Below are 12,914 nucleotides of genomic sequence, written 5' to 3' on the forward strand. Positions count from 1 at the left end.
CCGTGGACGCCTCCAACTCCGGGATGGGTTCGACCGTCTCAGCCTCTCCTGCCAATACCTCTAGGGGCGACCTATCGGGTTCACATTCTGTCCCTATCATGGGGACCCCAACGGCAGGTGTCCCGGATTCAGGATTGTAGGGCTCAGGTCCCGGACTGACCAATATCTGAGGAGACTTAGGGGGTCCCTTCCATAAAGTCCAAAAATAGGGCAGATCCCTTCCTAGGATCACGTCATAGGGAAGAGTGTTAAGAAGTCCCACCTCATGTTGCACCTGACCGCAAGGTGCTGTGATGGTGACAATCCCTGTGGGATAGTCTCGGCGGTCCCCATGTATGCAAACCACCCCCACGGTACATCCTGTGGCCTTTACTTTAGCCCTCAAGGTGGATCGCACAAGGGTCACTAAGCTTCCGGAATCCAACAATCCTGTAACCGGACATCCATTCACCTGTATTTGGCACAAGTGGGGCTCCGTCTCTGGGGAGACCAGGTCAGCGGTACACACCACCTGAGCATACATTGAACCCCGCCGGGTAACCCCACAATCCATGGGCTCCGTGGTGAGTGGACACTGGGCTTCCATATGTCCCACCCGCTGGCATCGCCAACATCTAATGGGGACGGAAACCCCCTTGACGGGTTGTCGTTTAGGGTACAGAACCTTCCGGACCTCAGGAATGGCGGCCGCGGCCTCAGACGGGACGGTAGGGGACTCCTGCACCGTTGTCAGCGGTGGGTCCTTGGCCCTAGGCTTGGAGGGGCCGGACCGACGGGCGGTACGCAAAGTCTCAGTGTCCCGTATCAAGTCCTGCGTAGCCACATGCCGCTCTACCAGGGACACTAATTGGTCGAGGGTACTCGGGTCACCCTGTCCTACCCACCGTTGAACGGTGACGGGTAAAGTGCGCACAAAACGATCCACTACTACCCTTTCCACCATTTGCGCCGGGCTCAGAGTGTCAGGCTGCAACCACTTTTTTACAAGATGCAACAAGTCATAGGCCTGGGAGCGTACGGGTTTGGCTTCCTCATAGAACCACTGATTTACCCGCTGAGCCCGTACATAGGTATTCACCCCCAACCGAGCCAGTATTTCGGCTTTCAGGGTCACATAGTCAATGGCGTCCTCGGTACAGAGGTCCAGGTACGCTTTTTGGGGTTCCCCCGTCAGATAGGGTGACAATACCTCAGCCCACTGGGGGGTCGGCAGCTTTTCCCGCTCGGCCACCCGCTCAAACACCGCCAGGAACGCTTCCACATCATCCCCCGGGGTCATCTTTTGCAACGCTTGTCTCACCGCTTTCCGGACGCTGCCGTCATCACCCGGTCCCGGGGTTGTTGCTGCCGGTCCGGCACGGATCGACTTGGCCAGGAGAACCATCTGTTCTTGATGTCTTTGTTCCTGCAATTGTAAGGCTTGCTGCTGACGTGCATTGGCCTGAACCAGCTGTTCTTGGTGCTTTTTGTCCTGCACTTGCAAGGATTGCTGCTGACGTTCCAACGCCCGGAGCAGGTGTGCATTGGTCTCTTGTTGCTGTGCATTAGCCTGTTGTTGCTGTGCATTAGCCTGAGCCAGCTGCTGTAGTATGTCCTCCATGGCGTCGCCGGGTTTGGGCTGTAGTATAGCCGCTCAAATCCAGGACATGTGCTACTGGGTCACCAGGGATGGATGCTACACCTCACCGGGCTGGCATGCCCGCCGATTTTCCACCATATGTGAGGTAGCACGGTGGGCTGCGCAGCAGAAGACACGGGATCCAGGCATTAAGGTTCACAGCACACGGTTTTAATGTCCAAACAAAAGTCCACAACAATATACATGTGCCTCTCCAGCAGAGAACTCAGGGAGTTCTGTTCACTCCCTCACACCCGGCACACCTGCCCTTGTTCCTGTTTCCATTTAACCCTTCCTTCAGCCTGTAAGGAAACAGCATTAACCCTAGAGTGGATTTACTTTCTATCATGGAGTGAGCACAACCGGGGCGAGACATACCGGCCGTCATAGATAACCCCGGTCACAGTCTCACAATATATATATATATACTGTGCATGTGTACATATATATATATATATACTGTGTGTGTGTATATATATATATATATATATATATACTGTGTATATATATATATATATATATATATATACTGTGTATATATATATATATATATATATATATATATACTGTGTATATATATATATATATATATACTGTGTATATATATATATATATATATATACATATACACGCAGCACAGTATATATACATATGGGAGATTAAATTAGAGAAGATGATCATTTGCTTTTTTCCCGAAATAATGTGATCTACATTGATCAACATTTGAAGGTTTTTTGTAAGGGGTACACCATGCCACTAGAACAGTGTTTTACTAAAGATCCAAAGTTTATCAACATAAAATCTTTATTTTGCTCAAAACATGATGACTATAATTAGAGGACAACAATGACTGTAGCAGAGAGAAAGATTATAACTAAATTTTCTGAAACAACAACAGTCACCAATCAGTAGGAAGTGTAGAGGACTTTGCTTTGAATGACGTGAGCACATCTGCGGCCACAGGACATCACTACTCTCTCACACTGCTCTGGTGTGATTTTGGTCCACTCCTTCTAGTCTCTTCCACAGTTCTATGACTGTTATTGGTTTCTTGGCCATAACTTTGTCACCAATGATTTTCCAGAGGTTTTCTATCGGGTTTAGAAAAGGACTCTTGTTTCAATGTTTTCTGTTTCAAGAAACTGCTTTACCCGTTTTGGTGTGTGACAGGGAGCATTGTTCTGTATGAAAATTGCTGGCCAATTGAGTGATGAACGCAAGTAAGTAATCACGTGTTGTTGAAAAAGGTTCTGATAGACCCTTGCATTCAATCTGCCATGTAGCTATATGAGAGGTCCAACTCCTGCAGCAGAAAACATTCCCCAAACCATGACACCTCCCCTACCACTTTTCACTGACTTCTTAACACAATTTGGGCTCAGTCTTTCCCCAGTTTGTCGATGAACATAATGTTTCTCATCAGACCCAAATAAATTAAACTCACTTTCATCACTAAAATGAACTGTGGACCAATTCTCCTCTGTCCACACAACATGCTCCTCACCAAAGGTGAATTTAGCCTTTTCATTTTTTCTGCTAATAACAGGATTTGCCACTACAGAGTGGGCTTTCAGTCCAAATGCTCTTAAATGTCGTGACACTGTATGATGAGACAGATCCTTACCCTGTTCAGTGCTGAACTGCCAAGAAATTCCAGCTGCAGTGTTGAAATGATTACCCATTTAGATTCTCCACATTATCCTGTCCTGTTTTGCATTTGTCTTTCGAAGCTGACCAGCATTCTTGCGGTACTGGAAAGAGTTTGTGACATTGTAAAGATGCAATATTCTCAAAATCACAGACTTGGAACGAACAACTTCTCTTCTTATGGCTGATAGGGTCACCTCTTTGGCCTTCTTCTGGACAACCTACTACTGGTGGGTTTCAGTCACTTTGGAACGGCACACCATTTTTGCAAAGTCAGTGTTAACTGGAAAGTCAGGCTGCCAGTTAAATAGGGTTTGTCAAATACTTAAGGAGATTAGCACCAGGTGCCAGATTAACACCAATAACTTGCAGGTATCTGAAAGTGTTCTCTATTGTTGATCCGTGTTGGTTTTCATTTATCTCATTTACATTTTATTATATGCTTTAGAATAAATTCCATTTATGAAATAAGCTTAAAATACTGCTAGTTTACTCATGTTAGGATATAATCACATAGGACTACACAATGACTTTAACATCACGTCAACATAGTACTGCCCATGTGCCAGCCGTCACCTCCGCCCGCCCACACTAGCATCATAATGATGGAGGGGAGAGGCGAGAAACCGCACGCCCACATCACATGCGTCATGGTGTGTGAGGTCAGCAGCATACGGACATCTCGTGACCTGAAGATAGCTGTGCTTGTAAGCTGGCTGCTCACAGGTGCGCTGTGTTACAGGGTACGGGCTGTGCGAGCCGGGGTTGCGGGATGTGTGGCGCCCCTGACCTGGTCAGGCACCACAGAGTATTGCACCCATGCGGGGACAATGCTTCCAGGTAATTTCCAAAGGCCAGGATGAGGTGCACACACAAACACATAGTGACCAGGTCTCCCACACCACTAGAAGGGACCCTTGGGTAGCCAGTAGGGGTTAACTTTCAATTCCCAGCAAGGGGTGTGCTCAGAGGCTGGTTGCTAGGAAGCAGGGCAGAGAGGAAGTGAGGGTGGTCTGGAGCTGGAGGTGAAAGTGTGTGGAAGGGAGCAGAGGGTCTCTCGTGTCAGACGGGTCCTGAGGAGTGCAGTAGCTGAAAGCGGGGGAGAAAGGGTACCGTGGGTCGGCCTGAAAGACATCCAGAGAGAGGGGTGGCTGAGTACGGAGATCCTGGTATCCGAGCACGCAAGGGGAAACAGATCCCCAGTACAGGCAGCAAATCATCCAGAGCTGCTTAACCTACAGGTGGGGGGTACTTTATGCCCTCACCACTACTACACAGAGATCGAGCCAAGCAGCAATCACCAGGCCCATAAGGGGACAGGGCCAGAAGCCATCCCACCAAGGCCACGCTGCCGGCAGACGGGCCAGAGAGAGGGGAGCAGGGTAGTAACAGCTTCCCTGGAGGAGTCCTACCACGCTTCAAGCAAGGGATCCTCCCAAACAAAAAGAGTGCAAGGAGGGCGAGCGGACAGCTACCCTCAGAACGGCCTCCTGGAATTCCTGGTTCCACCTGGTTATCACAGTGTCGCCCGGGCATCTCACCGTGACCTCTAAACAGTGAGTAAACACGTTAAAAGACTTCTTGGACTGTGTTTGAGTCATTCTGCGACCTGTGGTCCCACCCACATACACAGGGACCTGGGGCTTGCCTTACTCTCAGGAGGCTATTACAACCTACTGCACCCACCATCAGCCCCAGGCATTCCTTAACCTGCAGTGGCGGTCCGCACTGACCGCAATTCTGAGAGTGGCGTCACGACGTATCCCAAAACGAAGGTTCCCTACCTGTGACCAGACCGTCCCATCCCGTGGAGTCCCTAAGGGTAATACACTGCTGCACCGCACCTGTAGGGCTCCACAGATCTGGCGTCACGAACAGGATTTGGACTAGACCTGTTCAGACAGGTGACCGTGCGCCTCAGAGGTCCGACCGCAAAAATTGAACCGCCGCCATATTGCCATCTTCAAAAGCGCGCGCTGCAGCCCGCGCGAGGGAAAAGAGCACCGCCCACGAAGAGGTGTGGCCGCCCCAGAATCCCCACAATTCAGAGAGCGTACTGACCCAGGAAGTGGAAAGGGAGCGCGCAGATTTTTGAAGAAAAATGGACGCTGCAGGAGGTAATGCCCCTGGTCAGGGCGACGCAGCCCAAGCGATGCCAGCCCCCGTCGCGCTGGACGCAGCAGCGCCCGGTGCCGGTGCCGCGGTCGCAGCCGCGCCGGCCGAAGTCTCCCCCATAATGCCAGTTTCCTTACTGTATGTCCCAGGAGCGCAATGGCTGCCCCAATACGCCGGTAAAATAGACACGCTGACCGGGTTTAAGAAGAAGATCAACACCCTGCTAGACATGCACGCGATGACTGGTAAGCAGAGGGCCGCTGTGGTGCTGGGACAATTGACTGGAGCAGCAGAATTGGAAGCTGAGTCCTGGACCAATGATGACCGGGGCTCTGTTGAGACCATCTTTGCCAAACTAGCAGCTGCTTTTGAACACCGCACAGAGGGAGAGCTGAGGACGGACTTCTATAACTGCCGTCAGAAGCCCCAAGATAGCATAAGAGACTATGCCCTCAGGCTGCAGGCTGCACTACGGGCTCTCAAGCTGGTGGACCCTGTCAGTGATCAGGAAGGAAACCGGATGATGAAGGAACAATTCTTGCGGGGCCTGCGCTCTCCTGAGGATGGGAAGCAGATGAAGCTGTGGTCCCTGGAACACCCTGACGTGGACTTTGCCATTCTGAAAGACAGGGCAGTGAAAGCACTCCAACCTCCTGTGGACACAGACCCCGTCGCACCAGCATGGCCTGCCAGTTCCACGGCTGCAGGAGCGGAATCCTCCTCGCAGGCCCTGATAACTGCAAAAGGACTCAACACGCCAGCAGAGACCATAAATACACTATCCTCCCAGGTGCAACAGCTCACTAAGGACGTCGCACAAATCCTGAAAGCAATGCAGTTGCCCTCAGACACCAAAGTCCCTCATCGGATCCTGCTAGCTGACAGCCCAGAGGACGTCCCGTGGATGCGGAGGAGAAGAGGTCCTGCGACCCGAGGCAGGAGCAGTGATCGCTATGACTCATCTGGACAACCCATCTGTCGTCGTTGCCAGGAGGCAGGTCACTATGCAAGGGCTTGCCCTTTAAACGAGCCAAACCTGGGGCCGAGGGCCAGTCCTCAGGATTAAGAAGATCAGGCCCAGGTCGCTGCCGTGATCAGTACGTGGGTGGACGTCCTGTCCTGTCCATCGTCCTGGATGGGATCCCTACCCTGGCATTATTGGACACCGGCTCTCAGGTAACCACGATCCCGTATGTCCTGTATCGTAGGTTTTGGTCGGACGACGATCTCCGACCACCGGACCCCTCCCTCACCATCTATGCTGCCAACGGACAACCTATAGACCAGATTGGGGTCAAGGAGGTAACCATAAAGGTGGGAAGGCAGGAAATGAAGGGACAAGGACTGATTGTTGTGGACACATATTAGAGAAAGGAACCCGCAAATGATTTTAGGCACTAATGTCATAGAAAATTGCCTAGGGGAAGTGTTGTTGTTGCTTCACCAGATTGTTGAAGGTGCTGAGGGCAGGTCGCAAAGAGCCTTGCAAAAAGAGATCCGAATCATTCTGAGGAAGCAACAGGTAAAACAGACTGGCGGTGAGATTGGTAGTGTACGGGTGATGGATGCTAACCCCATTGTGATACCCCCACGGAGTGAAATGATGATGTGGTGTAGAGCAGCGGTAGGTCTCAGAGGACAAGATTACCAGGCTGTACTAGAGCCCACTCATTCAGACCACTGGCCCACGATTCTGACAGCCAGGGGGGTAGTTGATGTACACAAGGGACGAGTGCCTGTACGAGTGTTGAACTGTGGGGAGGAGGAAGCCAGACTACCAAGGTACGCTACCATAGCCAAACTGTTTACATGCTCAGATGACGCCATAACACCTGTAGGTCCCCTGACACAAGCTGACTCAACAGAGGATGAGACCTCCCAAAAGCAGTTAGAGGACTGGTGCCAGAAACTACACGTGGGGACTGACTCTACACCCGTCTACCGGAAACATGGGGTTTACAGGGTCGTGCGGGAATACGAGCAGGTCTTTAGTAAGAACCCACTAGACTTTGGTAGGATCAAAGGGGTGCAACATCACATACCCACAGGCAGTCATCCTCCCATTAAGGAAAGACATAGGCCTATTCCACCAGCCCATTACCAGCGCACAAAGGACATGCTGAAGGACATGAAGGAGGCAGGAGTCATAAGGGACAGTTGCAGCCCCTGGGCAGCTCCCCTAGTCCTGGTGAGGAAGAAGGATGGCACGATGAGGATGTGTGTGGATTACAGACGGATAAATCAGATAACACACAAGGATGCCTACCCTTTGCCAAGGATAGAGGAATCCCTCGCTGCCTTAAAAACCTCCAACTACTTTTCTACCCTAGATCTTACTAGTGGCTACTGGCAAGTATCTGTAGCAGAGGAAGATCGGGAGAAGACGGCCTTCACCACCCCAATGGGCCTCTGTGAGTTCAACAGCATGCCATTTGGACTCTGCAATGCCCCCGGGACCTTCCAGAGGCTTATGGAATGCTGCCTAGGGCACCTCAACTTTGAGACCGTCCTGCTCTACCTGGATGATGTCATCGTGTACTCCAAGACCTACGAGGACCACCTGAAACACCTGGCTGAAGTCTTTGAAGCGCTATCCCGATATGGAATGAAGCTGAAACCATCCAAGTGCCATTTACTGAAGCCAAAGGTCCAGTACCTAGGTCACGTGGTCAGTGCAGAAGGAGTAGCACCGGACCCAGAGAAGGTCACAGTCATCCAGGAATGGCCCACACCTACCACCGTTCGGGAAGTACGTCAGTTCCTTGGCTTGGTAGGCTACTACAGAAGGTTCATCAAGGGCTACACGAAAATGGCAGCGCCTTTGCAAGAGCTCCTGGTAGGCCACCCAAAGAAGAGAGGAAAGACCTCCGGCCCGCCATTTCACTGGGGAGAAGCAGAAGAACACTCCTTCAGACAAATGAAAGGGGCCTTGACGGGTGAAGAGATCCTAGCCTACCCTGACTACAGTCTACCATTTGTACTGTATACAGATGCCAGTAATGTGGGACTGGGAGCAGTGCTTTCACAGGTGCAGGAAGGCAAAGAGCGTGTGATTGCTTACGCCAGCAGGAAGCTCAGGCCTACTGAAAGAAACCCAGAGAATTATAGCTCATTTAAGCTAGAGTTCCTGGCCATGGTATGGGCTATCACAGAGCGGTTCAAGCACTACCTGGCAGCCACCAAATTCACTGTCTTCATGGACAACAACCCCCTGACCCACTTGGATACTGCTAAATTGGGTGCCATGGAGCAGCGTTGGGTAGCCCGACTGGCGAATTATGACTTTACTGTCAAGTATCGAGCTGGCCGCAAGAACGGCAATGCAGATGCTCTGTCCAGGATGCCTCACCTAGCAGACGAGGGTGAAGATGTAGATGATCTTGAAGAGATTGAGCTGCAAGCGTTCCATCGCCATGGAGCAAAACAGTGTCGGCAGTTGCGTGCCAACCGCCAAGAGGTGACCCTGAACCCACTACCTCACTACAACTGGAAGGAGACCCAGGAAAATGATCCAGCGGTAGGCTTGGTAAAGAAACTGATCAACCAGCCTGGCGCCAGCCTTGACAAAGGAGCCCCACCTGAGGCACAGTACCTATGGAAGGAGAGGGGTCGATTATTCATCTATCAAGACAAACTTTACAGGAGCATCATTGACCCGAGGACGCATGAGAAGGTGTGGCAAGTGATTGTACCACAGAAGGATACGAGGATGGTGCTAGAAGCCTATCACAATGGTGCAGGCCACTTTGGTTGGAAGAAACTGGAGGCCCTACTTAAAGTAAGATTCTACTGGGTGGGCATGAGATCTGCCCTAGAGAAGTGGTGTCGAAACTGCGGGCCCTGCAATCTTAGAAGAAAAGACCAGCCCAGCCAGAGAGCACCACTCCAGCCAATCCAAACTAAACGGCCCCTGGAGATCGTGGCCCTGGACCATGTAAAGTTGGCACCCAGCAGACAAGGCTACAACTACGCTCTCACTATGGTTGACCACTACTCCAGATTCCTGGTGGTAGTACCAGTCAAGGACTTGACCGGTCAGACTGCAGCCAAAGCGTTCCAGACACATTTCTGTCGACCACATGGCTATCCAGACCAAGTGCTCACTGACCAAGGACCAGCCTTTGAAGCTGAAGTGTTTAAGGAGTTTTGTAACCTTTACGGCTGCAAGAAGATCCGTACCACACCTTACCATCCTCAGACCAATGGCATGTGTGAGAAAATGAACCACATCATTCTCGACCTTCTGAAGACTCTCCCACTAGAAGAACGAAGTCAGTGGCCAGAAAAACTGCCCGATCTAGTGGACATGTATAACAACATCCCTGTGAGTTCCACGAACTGCACACCGGCATACCTGATGAGGGCCAGACCAGGGAGATTGCCAGTAGATCTGGAAATGGGAGTTGAGACCCCTGAAGACCATCAACAAGGTGCTGATTGGGATTCCAACCGCCAAGCCCAATACAAGAAAGTACAAGAGTGTGTGGAGCGAAGCCTGACTCAGCAGCGTGAGAAACAAGAAAAAGCCTACAATCGGAAAGCACCTGCTGTTCCTTTGATGCCAGGAGATATAGTTCTCAAGAGAAAGAGAAGACATCATAAACTTGACAATCACTGGGAAGAAGAACCCTATACTGTGTTACCATCGATGCTTAGCAGTGAAAAGACATGCCTTATCAGCAAAGATGGAGGAAAAACAACAGCTGTCGTTTCTAGAGATCGCCTAAAGAAATGTCCTGAACAACTAAGAACCCCTGAAGAAAGTCCCAACCCTTTGCCAGTTCAAGAACCAAAAGAAAAGATGATCCATACTGTACTTGGAGATTTTCCAGCAAGTTGGCCTCAATACAATGGAGCAGTAGTTATTCCGGTTATTACATTCCCTCAATCTAGAGAAGTAAGAGAACCAGAAGAACCTGTTCAGAACCTGGAAGAGCCAAATGTAGCTGAAGCAGAAGACCATGCATTGGTATCAATACCCAGTACACCCATTATTCACATTGAGACACATACATCGGGTGGGAGGACACAACCTCAGACAGATGACAGTATAGTACTGCGTAGATCAACCCGCAGCAACTTTGGTCAGCTCCCATTACGCTATAGAGAAAGTACAGTTTAGTTCAAAGTGACGGTATGAAATGTAATGTTTAACCTGTTTACAGTTAAGTAACGTTTAAGTGAAATGTGCCCACAAGGACTATTGTGAGACCTCTTTAAAATGTTTTCTTTACACTAGTTCACGTGCATTTTAAAAAAATGGACCACCGGTTATGAACTGGATTTAACCACAAACTTTTGCATTGTAAAAAGTTACCTCCTTGGTATCAACCACAGAGTCTGCCTGTTGAGGGGCATGGCTCTGCACCAACAAGGGGGCACGCCTGTTTATGGGGCCTGCCCTCCAACACTCGGAAGCGGGTACGCCTGTTTATGGGGCCTACCTTACACCACTCTCCTCAGGAGAGGAAGATTGGAGGAAAGGTCTGGGGAATGTGATGGCCCAGCCCTGGTCACCAAAAGGACCGGCGACCTACCTCCTGGAGGTTTTTGGGTGGGGTTCGGACATGTGGGTGGTTGGTGGTGGAATGGTACCTGGTATGTTTAAATGTAAATAATTGCCCCTGCGTGGGAAAAGTTTGTATTTACCTTTTTCTCTTGTCTTTGCAGCCCGAGGACGTGCTGATGATAACTAAGGGGGAATGTGGCGCCCCTGACCTGGTCAGGCACCACAGAGTATTGCACCCATGCGGGGACAATGCTTCCAGGTAATTTCCAAAGGCCAGGATGAGGTGCACACACAAACACATAGTGACCAGGTCTCCCACACCACTAGAAGGGACCCTTGGGTAGCCAGTAGGGGTTAACTTTCAATTCCCAGCAAGGGGTGTGCTCAGAGGCTGGTTGCTAGGAAGCAGGGCAGAGAGGAAGTGAGGGTGGTCTGGAGCTGGAGGTGAAAGTGTGTGGAAGGGAGCAGAGGGTCTCTCGTGTCAGACGGGTCCTGAGGAGTGCAGTAGCTGAAAGCGGGGGAGAAAGGGTACCGTGGGTCGGCCTGAAAGACATCCAGAGAGAGGGGTGGCTGAGTACGGAGATCCTGGTATCCGAGCACGCAAGGGGAAACAGATCCCCAGTACAGGCAGCAAATCATCCAGAGCTGCTTAACCTACAGGTGGGGGGTACTTTATGCCCTCACCACTACTACACAGAGCTCGAGCCAAGCAGCAATCACCAGGCCCATAAGGGGACAGGGCCAGAAGCCATCCCACCAAGGCCACGCTGCCGGCAGACGGGCCAGAGAGAGGGGAGCAGGGTAGTAACAGCTTCCCTGGAGGAGTCCTACCACGCTTCAAGCAAGGGATCCTCCCAAACAAAAAGAGTGCAAGGAGGGCGAGCGGACAGCTACCCTCAGAACGGCCTCCTGGAATTCCTGGTTCCACCTGGTTATCACAGTGTCGCCCGGGCATCTCACCGTGACCTCTAAACAGTGAGTAAACACGTTAAAAGACTTCTTGGACTGTGTTTGAGTCATTCTGCGACCTGTGGTCCCACCCACATACACAGGGACCTGGGGCTTGCCTTACTCTCAGGAGGCTATTACAACCTACTGCACCCACCATCAGCCCCAGGCATTCCTTAACCTGCAGTGGCGGTCCGCACTGACCGCAATTCTGAGAGTGGCGTCACGACGTATCCCAAAACGAAGGTTCCCTACCTGTGACCAGACCGTCCCATCCCGTGGAGTCCCAAGGGTAATACACTGCTGCACCGCACCTGTAGGGCTCCACAGATGCAGGGGTTCTGTGTGGAGGCTGCACGGTGCAGTGTGTTTATAGAGGCCAGCAGTGGTGTCTCAAAGCAGGACACCCGTGCAACAGGAGGTGGAGGAGCTGCTGAAGCAGGTGCAGCACTGCCGAGGCTGTCCGAGAACACTGACATCACTGCACCGACCACAAGGGTGTGCGCTGCTGCTCTCTGTTATCTGCCAATACACACACAAGCAGCCAATTCACTGACATCACCTGCACCAACCATCACATGCTGTTAAGGGCGCTTTACACGCAGCGACATCGCTAGCGATGTCGCTCGTGAAAGCACTCGCCCCCGTCGTTTGTGCGTCATGGGCAAATCGCTGCCCGTGCCGGACAAAATCGCTAGCACCCGTCACACATCCTTACCTTCCTAATGACATCGCAGTGGCCGGCGAACAGCCTCTTTTCTAAGGGGACAGTTCGTGCAGCGTCACAGCGACGTCACACGGCAGTCAGCCAATAGAAGTGGAAGGGCGAGAGAGCAGCCGCATGAAAGTAACACCCACCTTCTTGCCGGAGGACGCAGGTAAGGTGAGGTTCCTCGTTCCTGGGGTGTCACACGTAGCGATGTGTGCTGCCTCAGGAACGATGAACAACCTGCGTCCAGCACGAGCAACGATATTTGGGAAATGGATGACGTATCAACAATCAAGGATTTGGTGAGTATTTTGCATTGTTAGCGGTCGCTCATACGTGTCACACAACGATGTTGCTAATGAGGCCGG

General features: G+C 51.3%; 1 protein-coding gene across 1 annotated transcript in view; it reads left to right on the forward strand.

The window, feature by feature from the left end:
* Window positions 1-3,913: 3,913 nt before the first annotated feature.
* The window catches only part of RBM28 (RNA binding motif protein 28), a 135,291-nt gene continuing 126,290 nt past the window's right edge, over window positions 3,914-12,914 (forward strand). The window contains exon 1 of the mRNA XM_075345397.1: window positions 3,914-3,991. Coding sequence (XP_075201512.1) covers window positions 3,916-3,991 — 76 coding nt within the window. The 5' untranslated portion in view covers window positions 3,914-3,915. The remainder of the gene's footprint in view (window positions 3,992-12,914) is intronic.

The sequence above is a fragment of the Anomaloglossus baeobatrachus genome, chromosome 4 (assembly GCF_048569485.1).
Source record: "Anomaloglossus baeobatrachus isolate aAnoBae1 chromosome 4, aAnoBae1.hap1, whole genome shotgun sequence".
Taxonomy (NCBI): Eukaryota; Metazoa; Chordata; class Amphibia; order Anura; family Aromobatidae; genus Anomaloglossus; species Anomaloglossus baeobatrachus.